General features: G+C 48.9%; 1 protein-coding gene across 1 annotated transcript in view; it reads left to right on the top strand.

The window, feature by feature from the left end:
- The first annotated feature begins 343 nt into the window (after nt 1-343).
- SH2D3C (SH2 domain containing 3C) overlaps nt 344-16266 on the top strand; it is a 39887-nt gene continuing 23964 nt past the window's right edge. The window contains exons 1-2 of the mRNA XM_060200217.1: nt 344-500; nt 2879-3356. Coding sequence (XP_060056200.1) covers nt 425-500; nt 2879-3356 — 554 coding nt within the window. The 5' untranslated portion in view covers nt 344-424. The remainder of the gene's footprint in view (nt 501-2878; nt 3357-16266) is intronic.

The raw sequence follows: 16266 nt of genomic DNA, 5'->3' as shown, positions 1-16266 counted from the left end.
TGAACTTGAGTGATCCCAGAGCCCATACAAGGCCTAACCATAACATTCCCCTATGCCCCGCCCCACTGCCTGCCCCTCCCCTGGTTACCCAGACTTAGAATAAACTGCACTCTCCCAGCCCTAGGACCAGACCCCCTGACAACTGCTGGCAGATTCCCAGCAGCCCCGGCCCAGTGGGCTCTGTTCCCAGAGCCTGTGGTTTGTTCCCCGGGGTTTGTGGTTTGCTCCCTTGTGCCCTACTGCTGAGGCCAAGGAGGTGGCCCATGGGGGTCCAAGGCTGGGAGAGGGCCTGGCCCCCGCCCCCCATGGATATGATGGGGAGGGTGGGGCTGTGGGAGTTTCACTGGTTTAAAAATACACAGAGGAAGTGAGTTTGAGGGCGCCTGAAAGAGGAAGAGATGGTGAAGAAGGCACCTCAGCACTGATGTCTGAAGCCCCTCTCGGACCAACCAAGACAACCAAGATGACGGAGGTGCCCAAGAAGGCCAGCAAAAAATTCAGTAAGTGCCACCGACCTTCCCCTCCATCCCTCTGTCCATTCCTGATTTTCTCCATATTCACAGTTACATTGCTCCTTTCTCTTTCTCTTTCCCTCCATCTCTGTCTCTCTTGAAAGCTCTCTCCTGGGGTTTTGAGTTGTCCCTTCTTCATCCTGCTGATTCTCTTCCACCCCACTTCTCCCTCTCCACCCAACCCATTACTTTTTCTCCCTCTGTCATTAGTCTGTCTCTGACCCTCCCCAACCTCACAGAAAGCCCACCATTCCTATGGGCTCTCAGGTTGGGAGTTGCTGGAGTTGGGGCTGAAGGGTGCTGACCCACATGCCCTCCCACAGTGATGCCTGGACCCTGCACCCTTCTGAGGCAAGAATCCATAGCAGTTTGGTGAGGGTTCCCTTTCGTCCACGACCTTCTCCCCAGTTGGTCCCCCTTCCAGGGCCCCCTTTTCCTCTCACTGCTTTGCTCTGACAGTGCAGGGGATTGGGAGATGGGATGAGGTTGGGGACAGAGCAAGGGTTAGGGCCACATTCCAAGGCTGATCAGGCCGAGTTCATTATGAAGCTTCATTCCATGTCCCATGAGCCTTAGATCCCCCTCCTTGTCCCATAACTGTTACCTGTAGACACCTGGGTCCCAGGAGCCAAAGCAAGCGGTGCTGAAAAAGGCAGGGGCCACTTGCACAGTTTCTGCTTCCCTGACCTTCTAAGAGCATCTGCATTTTCTGATGGAGATCAGCAGGCAAAGGCGAAGACCAGGATGGGGGGGTGGGGGGTGGGGGTAGGAAGGCAGAAGGAATGTCCCAGAACCCTTATCATCAGAGTCCCCGGCCCTCAGCCAGGCTCAGACTTGCTGTGTAACCCTGGGCAGGTCTCTCCCCATCTCAGGACCTTCACTTCCTCTTACTACCTACATTTCAGTATGGTTGTGAGAACCTGAAGAGCAGTGCCAGGAACAGAGAAAATAGCACCCCCACACACTTTTCTTTTCTTCCTTTCTCTCTCTCTCTTTCTTTCTTTCTTCTCATATCTGGAGGTTGTAGGGAACTCAGAGGATGGTAACTTCAAGGAGGGACAGTCTCATAGCTTGTGGCAGGGAGGAATAGACTCATGGGGCCTCCACGAAGCGGGGAGATGGTATCACCAGAGCATTGCTACTAGAGTCAGATCTGGGGCTCAGCTGACAGGAAGGAGAGAACTTCAGGGAACAGGACACTCAGGCTCCCTAAAACCCCCTTGTCACCTGAGTGTGCAGAACCAGACTCAAACACCCCCTTCTCAACTTAATACACACACACACACACACACACACACACACACACACACACACGTGCGTGAATGCACACACACACACCACAGTTGTGTGACCTCAGGCAGGCTGTTCCAAACCACTGAACCTCAATTTCCTCAGCTGGAAAGTAGGGGTTTAAACTGGTGTTATTGAACTATGTGAGACTAACATGTTTGATAGACTGATGAGGAGTATTACCATACCATCTTTATTACCTCTTTTTTTTTTTTAAGATTTTATTTATTTATTCACTAGAAAGGAGAGAGAGAGAAAGAACCAGACATCACTCTTGTACATGTGCTGCCAGGGATGGAACTCAGGACCTCATGCTTGAGAGTCCGATGCTTTATCCACTGCGTCACCTCCCGGACCACTTTATTACCTCTTACTGAGATATTCTGAGTGTCAAGCACCATGTAAAGCAAGTTTGGTATAAGCATTTCTTTGACCCTCCCGCTGCCCAATAGGAAGAGTGTACTATATGTACTCTCTCTTTTACTGAGGTGGAGAATGGGGATCCAAGAGGCCAAGTGGTTTGCCTAGGTCACACAGCCAAGAGGTAAAAAAGCAGGGATTGGAGTCCAGGGCTCTGTAACTCCGGAACACAGCCATTGTGACACATCGATTAGAGAGGTGTCCAGAAAGTCTCAAGCCCTCTACAGACCCTCAGTTAGTGACATTGCAGTTTTGTTGTTTGTTTGTTTGTTTTAGTGAGACCATAGCACCACTCAGCCTTTTATGTGGTGCCAGGGATGGAACCCAGGGCCTCACACATGCATGTGCTCTACTCCTAAGCCACCTCATGGCCCTGACCAATGTGTTACTGTTGTTATAACTGCTATTACTATTGTCTTCACTAGGGTTTCACTACTCTTGAATGATTTTTTTTTTTTTGAGAGAGAGAGAGAGAACACACAGCACCAAAATTTTCTCCAGTGCAGCAGGGGCCAAGTTCAAACTTGGATCATGCATATGGCAAAGCAGGTGCAATATGCAAATGAGCTAGCTTTCCAGTCCTGTTATTGTTGTTGTTGTTGGCACTGCTGTTGGCATTGTCAGTGACTCCTTTTCCTACCTCCCCCACCCCCCAGAGTTCTTCAAGTTCAAGGGCTTTGGTAGTCTCTCCAGTCTTCCTCGGTCCTTTACTCTGAGACGGTCCTCAACTGCCTACAGTATCCGGTCCTATCTGGAACGTGACGACTTTGAGGCCACACAGGATGACATGGTGACAGTTCCCAAGAGTCCCCCAGCCTATGCCCGCTCCAGTGACATGTACAGCCACATGGGCACCATGCCTCGTCCTAGCATCAAAAAGTCTCGAGACCGACAGTCTATAATGGAGACCCCAGAGGGGGATCCTGAGTCCCCTCTGGTACCCCAAGTTCTGACCAACCCTCCAGACATGGAGGCAGCCAAGGAAGTAGTGATGGAGACAGATGCCCCCCTGAAGGATACTCCAGCAGTGGGACCTGGCCCTTCAGCAGTGAAGACGGACCTGGAAAAAAAGCCTGAGGATACCAGGGCAGACAAGAGAGTAGAGAGTGCCCCCAGAAATATGTCCCCAGAAAGGTAAGTACCCACAGGGGGCTTGGTGAGGTGGGACCTGCAGGGATTGTGTGTCTGGTCTCCTCTAGTAGCAACGACTGTGGCAGAATGAAAGCTTAGTGCATTACCATGCATGAAGCCCTGGGTTCAATCCCCAGAACCACATGGAAGCACCATGAATGGCACCAAGTAAGGCACCATGGACAGTGGAGCAGTGTTTTGGTATTTCTTTCTCTTTTGTCTGCCTGTCTCTCAAAAAACAAATCGGAATAGGGAGATGAGACCCAAGGCTCATTCTATGCTCTGTGGCATCAAATAAAAAAAAAAAAAAGATAACAGAAAAAAAAATAGAACTCACCAACACATTAACCACAAAGACTTAATTCTCCACATGCTGTTAGTTCTAGAACACAAACAAACAAACAAACAAACAGAAAACACCTGGTGAGGCAATACTATTATTTACACAAGACATAGAAGGACACTAAGAATCAGAGGAAGTTGATTTGCTTCTAGGAAATGACAGAGTTGGGATCTGAACTGAGACCCACCTGACTTCAAATTCTTATGCACCCAACTGCATGGGCACTGATCTGCTCATAAGGCCCAAACCCAGAGACTGAGTCCCTGGTTTAGACCCCCAGCCCCAAACCCTCACCTATAGTTCCACTGGATCTGGACTAGCAAACCACCTGTCAACTTCCTCCTAGGGTGAGCTGAGTTCATGTGAAACTACAGATAGTGTTTCTCTGACCATAGCTGCCATTTAAAAATACTCATTTCACTGGGTGTTAAAACAGATGTTATTCACACCCTGTAAAAAATGCTATTAACACCATCTTGCAGATGGTTAAACTGAGGCTGAGCCAAGGTGGCAGATAAGGGACTTGAGCAGGAATCTACCTGACTCCAGCACTCATCTAGTTTGTTGTACTTACTATTTTTGAAGTCCTGTAGCTGTGAACTTCACAGTCCTTTCAGAGCCTTTGTATAAATAAACTACTCCAATAAGATGTGTCTGCTGAAGTAAAGATGAAACCTCGACTGAGCAAAAGAGACTCTAGAGCTGGTTATGAACCACTCTCAAGTGGCTTTGCCCTGAAACCCCAAGCACAGCTTCTGTGTATTGAGGTAACTGAGACTAAGAGGCCCATTTGGAAAGCAACAGAGTGAATCCAGTCCAGATTTTTGCCTCTTAATGTTTGAACTTGGACAAGCCTATCCTAGCCTCTAAATTTTGATTTCCTCATATGATAAATGAGCATAGTGATAGCACCTACCTTGCAATATTGCAGTGAGAATTCAAGAATAACATAGTTATAACACCTTAATCTTCTTTTCCTCCCCCTTTCACCCCATGGTATCTATTTACTGAGACAATCAAACCATCATTCTGGCATATGCAGTGCTGGTGGATTGAGCTCAGGATTTATACATACAAAACCTATGCTCTACCACTGAGCCACCTCCTCAGTCACATACTTAGTGTCTGGCACCCCCCAAACACACAATAGATGGGGATGCTTACACTTATGATCAGTATAACTAATGCCTTTCCACTGTCCCTGGCTGTTTCAGGCAGCTTTCTCCTACTATTCTCTCCAAAATTCGAAATCATTCGGGCGTGGAGGAACAGTGCTGTGTGCAGGGAGGAGGGCCTTCTAGTTTCCTGAGGTGTTTCTGAGGCACTCCATTGTCTTGCCATGGGAGATTTGCCCTGGGAGAAAGGCTTCAAACCTGGGCTGTGCAAAGTTGGGCGAGGCGGAGCGGGGAGAATGAGCTCTGGGAGGCGTGGCTTCTCCAGACTTCCGGATTGGGCAAACATTGGAGGGGGCGGGGAAAGGGTTATAAGAGGGGCGTGGTCTTCCCCGCTAGGGGCGCAGGCAGATGCTGAGATGATGAAGGGGGGGGTTTGCTCTCCCAAAGGGGCGTGTCCCCAGCCAGTGGGAGGAGTGGAGCTGCAAAAGACAGGGGTGTGTCCTGGGCGTGTCCTACAGGACAGGCCACGCCTCCGAAGTCCGGCTCGGGGCCTCGCAACTCCTTGGCCCGAGAAAAGCGGGAGCTGCGGGACTGAGGAGGTCCCCGGACTGCCTGCAGCGACCGTGGGGGAACCATGACTGCAGTGGGCCGAAGGTGTCCCTCACTGGGACCCAGAGGGTAAGTGATCTCGCTGGGCCCTGAGAGGGTCGGTGGGGACAGGAGCGTTCTGGGGTCAAGTAAGTGCCCTTAAGCAATCTGACAAGTCAGGCTGCGGATGTGCGCTTAGCATCAAGGACCTTGAAGTTTCTTTTGCTGTAATTTTGTCCCTACCTGTGCAGACAGGGTGTCTTGTCTACCCCTCATAGCCGCCGCAGGAGAGAGACAGTGTCACTAGCCCCCATTTTACAAATGAGGACTGAAGTTTACTTGCACAGTTTGACACATTAATTAATAAGAGACAGGACCAGGGTTTGACTCCATCTTCCTTGCCAGTGCCCTTAAACTACTCATCCCCTTCTAGCATAACAAGGGTATCTTGAGAAATCTTGGGAATGGCAAGTCTAGAATCCAACCCAAACCTTCCAATTTTGGGGGCAGTGTTACTGGTGATCCTGACAGAGCCTGTGTTATCAGGCCTACTCTGGAACTGATGGAAAAAACACACCCTGCTCCCTACTCTCATCATTCAGAGAGTTCAGTGGTTCTGAAAGAGTGGGTTAGCCTGAGCCCCTTTCTAGTGACCTCTAAGAAGACCCACCTGACTTTGGGCTAAGTAGGAGATTAAGAATTGTCTGATATTTCTTCCCTGAGCCCGGGGGGGGGGGGGGGATGGCTAGCCTTGTGCCTCTTTGTGTGACATGAATTTTGTACTATCCTATACTTGGGACCACAATCTCCCCAACAGATGGCCTGGGATGATCTCCCAGGATCCACCCAGCTTGGAGAGGAAAGGGTTTGAGAATTGCTAATAAGCAGACCTAGGGTCCTCATTCCCATGTGTCCTAAGGGTGTTTTCAGGGGACCACCTATGGGGAGTGTGTGTATGTGTGTGTGTGTGGGGGGGATAGACAGTATCCTTCTTCCTGCCCTGGGAGGCAGGGTGCACCTGGGGCAGGAGGAAGGAAGGGGAAGAGGTGAGACTGCAGAAGTTTCCTGGTGCCCTGTTCCCTCCCTGCTGAGATCATGGATGATGGAGAGGAATGAGGGAGGAGAGAGGAGGGGCCTAAAGCACAGGGAATGAGGGAAATTTATCTCCCCCAGAAGACAGCCTGCCTTTATTTCCAGCACCCTCAGCCTCCTGCAAGGAAATAGTGGGTCCCAGAGAGGCTGGGTAACTTCCACCTCAGGCATATTATGGAGTAGAAGGCAGGGGTGGGGGTAGATAGTATAATGGTTATGCAAAGAGACTCATGCCTGAGGCTCTGAAGTCCCAGATTCAATCCCCCCACACCTCCATAAGCCAGAGATGAACAGTACTCTGATAAAAAAAAAAAAAAAAGGAAAAATGAAAAAGAAGAAGAAGAAGAAGAAGAAGAAGAAGAAGGCAGAGTCTTGGAGAGGGAAGAAAAGATCCCAGCACTTCTCTCCATGCCTAGGACAAGGTCCCCCATTAGTGATCTAGATCTGATTCATAGCAGGCCAGGCCCTGCCTGCAGCACCCAATGGACTCGTGCCCTGGGAAGTGAACACCGCTGTGTTATATTTTACCAGTTAGTTCAGAGAGGTACAGAGAGGAGAAGAGACTTTTCTGCTACTATAGAGAGGTGAAGCACCAGAGTCTAGATTTGATTCCAGATCTGAATAACTCTCAAGTTTGAGCTGTCAATCACCAGGCCACATTTTACTTCTGGAAGGAAATATCTCAATGCTGTTTCTACTATTATTTCAGACTACTTTCCATAACTCCTTGGAAAGGAAGTCAGTAGGAACCCATTTTACAAATGAAGACAGTGATGTTCTGTGAAGACATATATGAGGTTAATAACTTGCTTCAGTTCACACAGCTAGTTGGGTTGGAATTTTAGTCATTTTAGTAATTCCCGCATTAGGCACTGATCGAGGTCCTGGGGAAGCAAGCGGGAGTACTACAGACAAAAATTCCACCTTCATGGAAATCCTGGCCTGGTAGGGAGAGATAGATGGTCAACAAGATAAAAAAAAAATTCTATGGTCAGCTGGAAGGAAAAAGGGGTATGAATGGTCTCGAGTTGGTACAGTGGATAGAGCACTGGGCTTTCAAGCATGAGGTCCTGAGTTCAATCCCCGGCAGCATATGTACCAGAGTGATGTCTGGTTCTTTCTCTCTCTCATCCTATCTTTCCCATTACTAAATAAATAAAACATTTAGAGAGAGAGAGAGAAGGGCTGTGATGGACAATTTAAATCAAGTGGGTGAGTAGCTGGAGAAGCAGCTCAACTGGTAGAGCATCACTCTTGCACGCCTGACCTGCCCAGTTGAATCCCCAGTGCTGAGGGCAGCGTCCTGTCTTCTCCCTCCCCCCCATATATATTTTTAATACAATTCGGCAATAGCGCATCTGGTTGAGTATACATGTTACAATATGCAAGGACTGGGGTCCAAGCCCCCAGTTCCCACTTGCAGTGAAGCAGTGCTGCAGGTATCTCTCCTCTTTATCCCTATCTTTCCCTCTCTATTTTTCTCAGCCTCTGTCTAATAATAAGTACATTAAATATTAAAAAATAAAATAAGGGGGCCAGGTGGTAGCACACCAGGTTGAGCGCACATAGTGTGAAGTGCAAGGATCCTGGTTCTTGGAGCCCCTGGCTCCCCACCAGCTGGGGGAGGGCACATCTCTTCACAAGCAGTGAAGCAGGTCTGCAGGTGTCTATCTTTGTCTCCCCCTCTCTGTCTTCTTCTCCTCTCTCAATTTCTCTCTGTCCTATCCAACAGCAACAACAACAATAACAGCAATAACAATGGGAAAGATGGCTTCTAGGAGCCATTTTTTTTTGTAATGCAGGCACCAAGCCCCAGTGATAACCCTGGAGGCAAATAAAATAAAATAAAATAAAATAAGATGGAAAATAAAATAAAATAAAATAAGATGAGGTGATAGCATACTGATTATGCAAAAAGACCTTCATGCCTGAGACTCTGAGTTCCCAGGTTCAATTCCTGGCACCACCATAAGCCAGAGCTAAGTAGAGGTCTGGGGAGGAAATAATAACAAAATAAAGTGAGGGAATTGTGCGCTGTGGTGTGAGGGGATAGGGGGAAGAAATGAGGTAGTGGTTGATAGTGGCAATTTAGGAAGGTGAACCAGGAGAAAAAGTCTCCGTCTGAAAATAATATTTGAGCATGGGAGGTGAGGGAGCAACTCTGCTTTCTTTTCTTTAGGAAAAATGTGGCAGGCATATCCTGGTGAGTCTGAGGAATAGAAGGGACCCCAGTGAGCAGCTGGAGAGAAGCAAGCCTGGGGGGGTTGAGTGGGAGATAAATGTGGATAAGGGAAGGCCTGGGAAACCATGCAGGGTCTTGACTATCTCTGAGCTCAGCAGCAGCCTTTGGGAGGGTCTCACTCTCTTATATTTTATGAGGCTTCCCCTGAGGAGGATTTGAAGGATTGTAAGTCTCATTCTGAAGCATAGAGCCCTGAGTCCTTCATCCGCAGACCCATTCAGAGGAAGCTGAGAAGGTTGCATCTAACAGGGCGGCCAGGGAGACCCTGGGTTACCCCTGCTCCTGTTTTCATGTCAGGCACTGAAAACAAGCCACCATCAAGTCCCCCCCCCCCCACACACACACACATATACACACACTTCCTTTTGGAATGTTGACTTAGGTCCAAGAATTCCCAGCACTCCCCGGAGTCCCACGACCCTCTCCGGCCCTGCAGAGTGACGTCAGCTGCCGGGCATCTGGTAGCGATTACCCATCAGGGGAGGGGGTGCGGTGGGCCCAGCCTGTTTAGCCTCTGCTGGCTCTGGGCGGCTGGTCCTTGTCTTCCAAAGGGGCCCAGCTGCTCCTGGCTCTCATTTCCTGTGGAGACTTTCTCACAGTCCTTGAGACCCCCAGACGCTGCAAGCTGTGGGAACCTCACTGACTCAGGAAAGATGGGCTGCACCCACCCCCACTTCTGCCCCTGCAGCTGAAGTCACACCCCCTCAAGCTCCCCCAGACCCTCAAGGGGCTTTGACTACAGAATGCTGGGTTATATGTGGATGAGGAAGACTTGGGTCAGATGTGTGACCTGCAACAACCCCCTCCCTCTCTCTGAAACTTGGTTTTCCCATTTGTAAGTTGGAGGCCTTACTTCATAGGGTCATTGTGAGGACTGGATATAACATGTAGTAAGTAAAGTATCTCTCCTGAGTTTGGTTCAGTACAAGGAACTGTCACCATGCTCATGTTGGAGAAGGGGAAACTGAGGCCCAATTAGGGGAATTACCTAGGGAACTTCCTCTCCCAAGTCCTGGAGAGTTTTCTGTCTGTCCAATCCCATTGACAAATGTCTTCCTAAAGTATGTTCTAGGTTCCTGGCCTGGTTGAAACATTATTTGGGGGGAGGCAGGTGATAGCACACCTAGTTAAGTGCATATATTACATTGTGCAAGGACCCAAGCTTAGGCCCCTGGACCCCACTTGTAGGGGGAAAGCTTCTTAAGTGGTGAAGCAGGGCTGCAGGTGTCTCTCTGTTTCTTTCCCTCTCTATCCTTCCCTCACCCTCTCAATTTCTGTCTATATCCAATAATAAATAAGAATACAAAAAAAGAAACATTATTTTTCTTTGCCCTCTCCCTCCTGGAGGGGGGAGTCCACCCATATATGATATCAGGTCAACCTGGATCTAATCTGGGCAGCTGAGCACCCCAGCATCAAGCCATGAGTTCCAGTTTCTACCCTGTGAAACAGGGTGCTCCGTATCTTGGGCATTCAGCTAAAGCTCAATACATGTCTCCCTCTTTTGCTCTTCTCCAGCAGGGTCTTGGGGCTCACACCCCAGGAAGAATGGCTCTGGTCTGTCCTCTCCCCAAGAACTAGAACCCTTTCTGAACTCCGTGCAGGGGGTTACCCCCAACCAGTAAGATGAGGGGACAGAGTGGAGGAGGAGCAGGATGTCTCCAGGGAAGACAACAGCCTTCATGGTGGGCAAGCCCAGAATGTCCCATAGTGAGGTGTTGGGCCTTTTATCCCCTGGTGTGTGTTTCTCTCTCTCTCTCTTTTAGTTATCACATACAAGAGAGAGTTTCCCATGAAACAAAAAGAGAAATTGAAACACCGCTCTGGTACTTGCTGTGCTAGGGATCAAACTGGGAATCTCAGGCAAGCAAGTCCAGTGCTTTTCCAGTTGATGTATTTCCCTCGCCACTGACCTAGATCTTCCTATCCAAGGCCTTATGGAGGAAAAGACTCTTTTTTTAAAAAAAAAATATTTTATTTACTTATTTATTAATGAGAAAGAGAGAAAAAGAACCAGACATCACTCTGGCACATGTGCTGCCGGGAATTGAACTCAGGACCTCATGCTCAAGAGTCCAATGTTTTATCCATTGCACCACCTCCCAGACCACTGGAGGAAAAGACTCTTCAATCCCTAGAATCCCTAGAAGGGGTGGGGTGGGGGATCTCTGGTGGAGGCAGAGAGCAAGGAGGACCTGCATGGGCAGCAGCATCCTTCCTTCTCCCAGGGTCCTCACAGCCTGCTGGGAAGGCAGCTATAATTTGCCCCCTTCGCTGGTGAGGAAGTTGAGCCTCGTGGAGGGTTAGGCAAAGGGAATACTGAGAAGCAGGAGGCAGAGACTGGGGAAGGCTACACTCAAGGTCATGTGACCAGGCCCCCAGTGAAGAAAACTGAGACACAGGACAATGGGCAGGGGGCAAGGCTAAGGCAGGACAGGAGGGCCTGTAGAAGGGACCCCAGTGAGCAGCTGGAGAGGAGCAAGCCTGGGGAGGTTGAGTGGGAGATGAGTGTGGATAAGGGAAGGCTTGGAAAACCATGCAGGGTCTTGACTATCTCTGAGCTCAGCAGCAGCCTGTGGGAGGGTCCCACTCTCCTATATTTTATGAGGCTTCTCCTTTCCTTTGCGCCCCCTGCAGGATGCCTGGGGAATAAACATCACCTTTCCTCCCCGCCAGAACAGAGGCCCTGAAGGTGAAGCTCAGCTTCCCTGCATTGGGGAAATAAAAGCCAATGGGCTCTAATTACTGCTCATTAATCCAATTAATTAAGCTAATGTACGCCATAAGTGGTGTCAAATATCAGAACAAATCAGTTAATACAGGCAGTTAAAGGTTGAGTTGGTTATTTAAATAATTAATGTGCCTGATGAATGAGACTGATTTTCCACAGTTGTCACTATTATTTATTAATTGATTTCATCACTTAATATTAGAGAAGTGCCTTTTAGGCCCATAAAATAAGGAATAAATTAAGTGATGAGTGGCTCTGAGTTCTTCAGAATGGAAGCTCTAATTCCTGGATTTAATCATTACAATGGGAGGGAGAATGTCCTGGAAATTTCTGAACAAACTGAGACTTTATGGTACAGTAGAAATTACTGTGGCTCTAAGGGAGAGGAGAGGTTGCAGGCACAGAAATCGTCACGTACAAAGGCCCTGGGCGGGCCAGGTAGTAGCAAACCTGGTTGAGCACACATGTTACAACGTGCAAGGACCCAGTTTCAAGGCCCTGGTCCCCACCTGCATGGGGAAAGCTTCAGCAGTGCTGCAGGTGTGTGTCTCTCTCTCCTCCCTCTCTATCTCCCTCTTCCTCTCAATTTTTGGCTATTTCTATTCAAGAAAGACAGAGAGAGAGAGAGAGAGAGAGGCCTGAGGCTAGAGGGAGTGGAGCTCCTGCTAGGTTCCCTCTGTAAGGAAGAGTGTCCAGGAACAGATAATCTAAGCAAAGGCCCTGAGGCTGGGACTAAAACCATCAAGAACCCATATTTGACTGAGCATATCTGGAGGGCAATGTGGTCTGTATGGTGGTGAGGAGTCAGTCTGGGAAGACTATCATGAGGAAGTAAAATGGGGCTGGGGGTGAGAGTTGGAGCAGAGGAAAGTCATCATCTGATTTTTCTTTTGAACATCACTGGCCTGGCTGTTGGGGTGAAAACAGGTCACAGGAGGCAGAGGCAAGGAGACAAGTGATCAGGTGGTGACAGTATTCTAGGCAAGTGAAACGGCAGTGGGTCGATATGGATTAAGCCTCTGAAATCCTGGAGTGTGGGGGCTGGGGGAGTCAATGTGTAGTCCTGGGCCTGGGTGACTCCCCCAAGGGCTCTGGTCCCCTCATCTCACCTGCTCCCTAATGCTGCCCCCCACCACCCCTTTAAGGCTCTGCTCCTGTCCTAGAGCCCAATGGGAAGTGTACAGGAAGCAGGAGGAAGTGTTGGGGCGATCCCAGTGTCCTGGCCCATCTGCTCCCAGCATCAGAGGATTTCCGGGCCTGAATGACCGGAAGGGCTGGGATGGGACAGCTCACCCGGGAAGCAAGAGCGGAGGGGAGTTGGGAGGGGTCCCCACTGACTCCCGCTGCCTCTGGACACAGAGAACCTGAATCACTTTGGAAGCCAGGCTGCAGCTTGAGGGACCGTAGAGAGAAAGTCTCAGGAGGGAAGGCTGATGGGCTGCCAACAGACAGCTTTACAGGCAGAACTCAAAATGGGATTCTGCCCTGGGAACACACAGCCTCACTCCACCATTGTATCAGTGGGATGACTGAAGCCTGGTCTAACCAGAGAACCAGGGCCCAGCCTGCAGAATAGAAGTGTTGCTAGAGATGAACACTGGCCGAGTGCTTACAATTCATGCATCCCTTTATGCAGTGGCTATTTCTTGAGCTCCTACTATGCACCAGGTGCTGTGCTGGGGGCGTCAGTAATAGATGGGCCTGGCTCAGCAGACCCCTCAGAAGCATTCAGTAATGAATAGTCAACAACTGAATGTAAAGTGACTGTTTCAGCCTGGAATTAGTGCTGTGAAGAAATTAAGCAGGCTTGGGGCCAGCATCGGAGGGAGCAGGGACTGCTCTAGGTAGAACAGTCAGGAAAGGCCTCTCTGAAGTGGTGACATTAAGCAGAGCTCTGGACAGTATGTGTGAGGAGGAGGGACAAACAAGTGAAGATCTGGGGGAAGAGCATTCCAGGCAGAGGGAACAGCAAATGCAAATGCCCTGCGGTAGAATGAACTTGACAAGGAGGCTGATGTGGCCTCAACAGACTGAGGATCAGAAAGAGCATGGCAGGCATGTCGAGGGGTTGGCAAGATGGACCACACAGGGCCTTGAGGCTAGGAGGTTAGGAAACCTTTGACTCAGTTTTGGTTTTGGTTTTGTCTTTAGTTACCACCAGCACTTCACTGCTCCAGGCGGACTCTTTTAGATAGAAAAACAGAGATAGAGAGACAGAGAGAGGGGCCAGGCTGTGGTGCAACCTGTTTAGCACACACAGAACTAAGTGCAAGAAACTGCACCCGGGTTTGAGCCCCCACTCCCCACCTGCAGTGGGAACACTTCACAAGTGGTGAAGCAGGTCTGCAGGTGTCTTTCTTTCTCTTTCTCTCCTCTCTGTCTTCCCTTCCCGTCTCAGTTTATCTCTGTTTGATCAAATAAAAAATGAGAACTAAAAAAAAAAAAAAAGAAAGAAAAAAGTGGCTGCCAGGAGTGGTGGATTCACAGTGCTAGCACTGAGCCCAGCAACTGGAGATAAAAGATAAAGGGAGAGGGGAGAGATACCATAACCCTAAAAGTGAGGTGGGGGCCAGGTTCCAAGCTAGATCATACCCCTGAAAGAACAAGCACACTGCCCAAATGAGCTATCTTGCTGGGCCCCTCTGATGCAGTTTATTTTTTTTAATATTTTATTTATTTATTAGTGAGAAAGATAGGAGGAGAGAGGGAAAGAACCAGACATCACTCTGGTACATGTGTGGCCGGGGATTGAACTCAGGACCTCATGCCTGAGAATTCAGTGATTTATCCATTGCGCCACCTCCCGGACCATTTTTTAAAAATATTTTATTTATTTATTTTTAAAAATATTCATTTATTTATTCCCTTTGTTATTTTTTATTTTATTTATTTATTTTTAAATTTCTTTATTGGGGAATCAATATATTTTTATATTCTACAGTAAATACAACAGTTTGTACATGCATAACATTCCCCAGTTTCCCATATAACAATACAACCCCCACTAGGTCCTCTATCATCCTTTTTGGACCTGTGTTCTTCCCCCCTCCCCCCACAAACCCAAGAGTCTTTTACTTTGGTGTGATACACCAATTCCATTTCAGGTTCTACTTGTGTTTTCTTTTCTGATCTTGTTTTTCAACTTCTGCCTGAGAGTAAGATCACCCCATATTCATCCTTCTGTTTCTGACTTATTTCACTTAACATGAATTTTTCAAGGTCCATCCAAGATCGGCTGAAAACGGTAAAGTCACCATTTTTTATAGCTGAGTAGTATTCCATTGTGTTCCATAGACCACAACTTGCTCAGCCACTCATCTGTTGTTGGACACCTGGGTTGCTTTCAGGTTTTGGCTATTACAAATTGTGCTGCCAAGAACATATGTGTACTCAGATCTTTTTGGATGGGTGTGTTGGGTTCCTTACGATATATCCCCAGGAGAGGAATCGCAGGATCATGCCTTTGTTATTTTTTATTGTTATTGATGTTGTCGTTTTTGGATAGGACAGAGAGAAATGGAGCGAGGAGGGGAAGACAGAGAGGGTGAGAGAAAGACAGACACCTGCAGACCTGCTTCACCGCCAGTGAAGCAATCCCCCTGCAGGTGGGGAGCCGGGGGCTCCAACTGGAATCTTTATGCTGGTCCTTATGCTTTGTGCCACATGCACTTAACCCACTGCGCTACTGCCTGACTCCCTATTTTATTTATTTATTAGTGAGAAAGGAGGAGAGAGGAAAAGAATCTGATGCAGTTTATACCTGCTTTTCTGGTATAAACACTCATAAGAGAAGGAAAGTTTTGGTTGGAATGAATACCGTGACCAGTTCTATGCAGGGAAGCCAGGATATGAGCTGTAGGAAAGCAGCTTCGTGCTCCAGGGAGGACACGGGGGTGGGGGGGCAGATGGGGCTGAGTTGAGGCATGGAGGCAAATGCTCAGGGTCTATTGTGAAAGCAGAGCTCAGGATTTCCTGATGAGTTGGGCGTGGAGCTCAAGTGAGAGGACGGATGGATGACTGAAGGTTGTTTGGCCGAACAAAGTGAAAAGGGCTGAAGCTGGCATCAACTAAGGGGGAAGCTGATGTAGGGAGCAGGGAGCAGGGAAGTCAGCAGTCCTGTTTGGGATATGACATCTGTCATTGAGGAGATGGGGGGGGGGGCGTGGTGGTGGTGATTACATGAGCCTGGTTTTGAAGGTGTGGTTCTAGACTGCGTCATCCAAGCAGAGATGGACTTATGGCTGAAGACCTGGAAATCACTCTTGGTGTTCCTCATGAGGAAAGACTTGGCACCCACCCACAAGAACAGCCATTTCCAGCCTCTGGGCTCCTTGGCCTCCATCTCAGTTACTCCAGAGGGGAGCAGTCATTGTCAGGGGCTCCACAAGCTGTTCAGCCACTGAGCAGAGTTGCTGAGTACTAAAGGATGAGAATCTGGCAGGACAGGGAGCTGAGCCCCATGAGGAGAGAGGCCAGCAGAAGCAGGGTTGGAAAGCTGGGTGAGGGCAGGGATTTGGGAAGCAGGACCCAGATTAACACTCTTCAGCTCCCTTGTAATGGCCCTATGAGGCAAAAGCTGTCTTTGTCCTCTGTTTATAGACAAGATACTCAGGCTCAGAGAGGTGAAGGGGACTTGCCCACAGTCACAGCTCAGCCAGAAAAATTCCAGAGAAGATCCATAGCTGCAGCACCCCCTGCCCTTAGAAGAAAGTTCTGGGGCTCCAAGGGACAGATGCTGGCAGCTGGGGATCTGGCAAGACTGGGGACACTCACTTCTCTTCTTTCCTTCCAGGGCATCAGTG

Source organism: Erinaceus europaeus, chromosome 10 (genome assembly GCF_950295315.1).
Source record: "Erinaceus europaeus chromosome 10, mEriEur2.1, whole genome shotgun sequence".
Lineage (NCBI taxonomy): Eukaryota > Metazoa > Chordata > Mammalia > Eulipotyphla > Erinaceidae > Erinaceus > Erinaceus europaeus.
The sequence above is the reverse complement of the archived record's forward strand: the minus strand, read 5'-3'. Positions and strand labels throughout refer to the sequence as shown.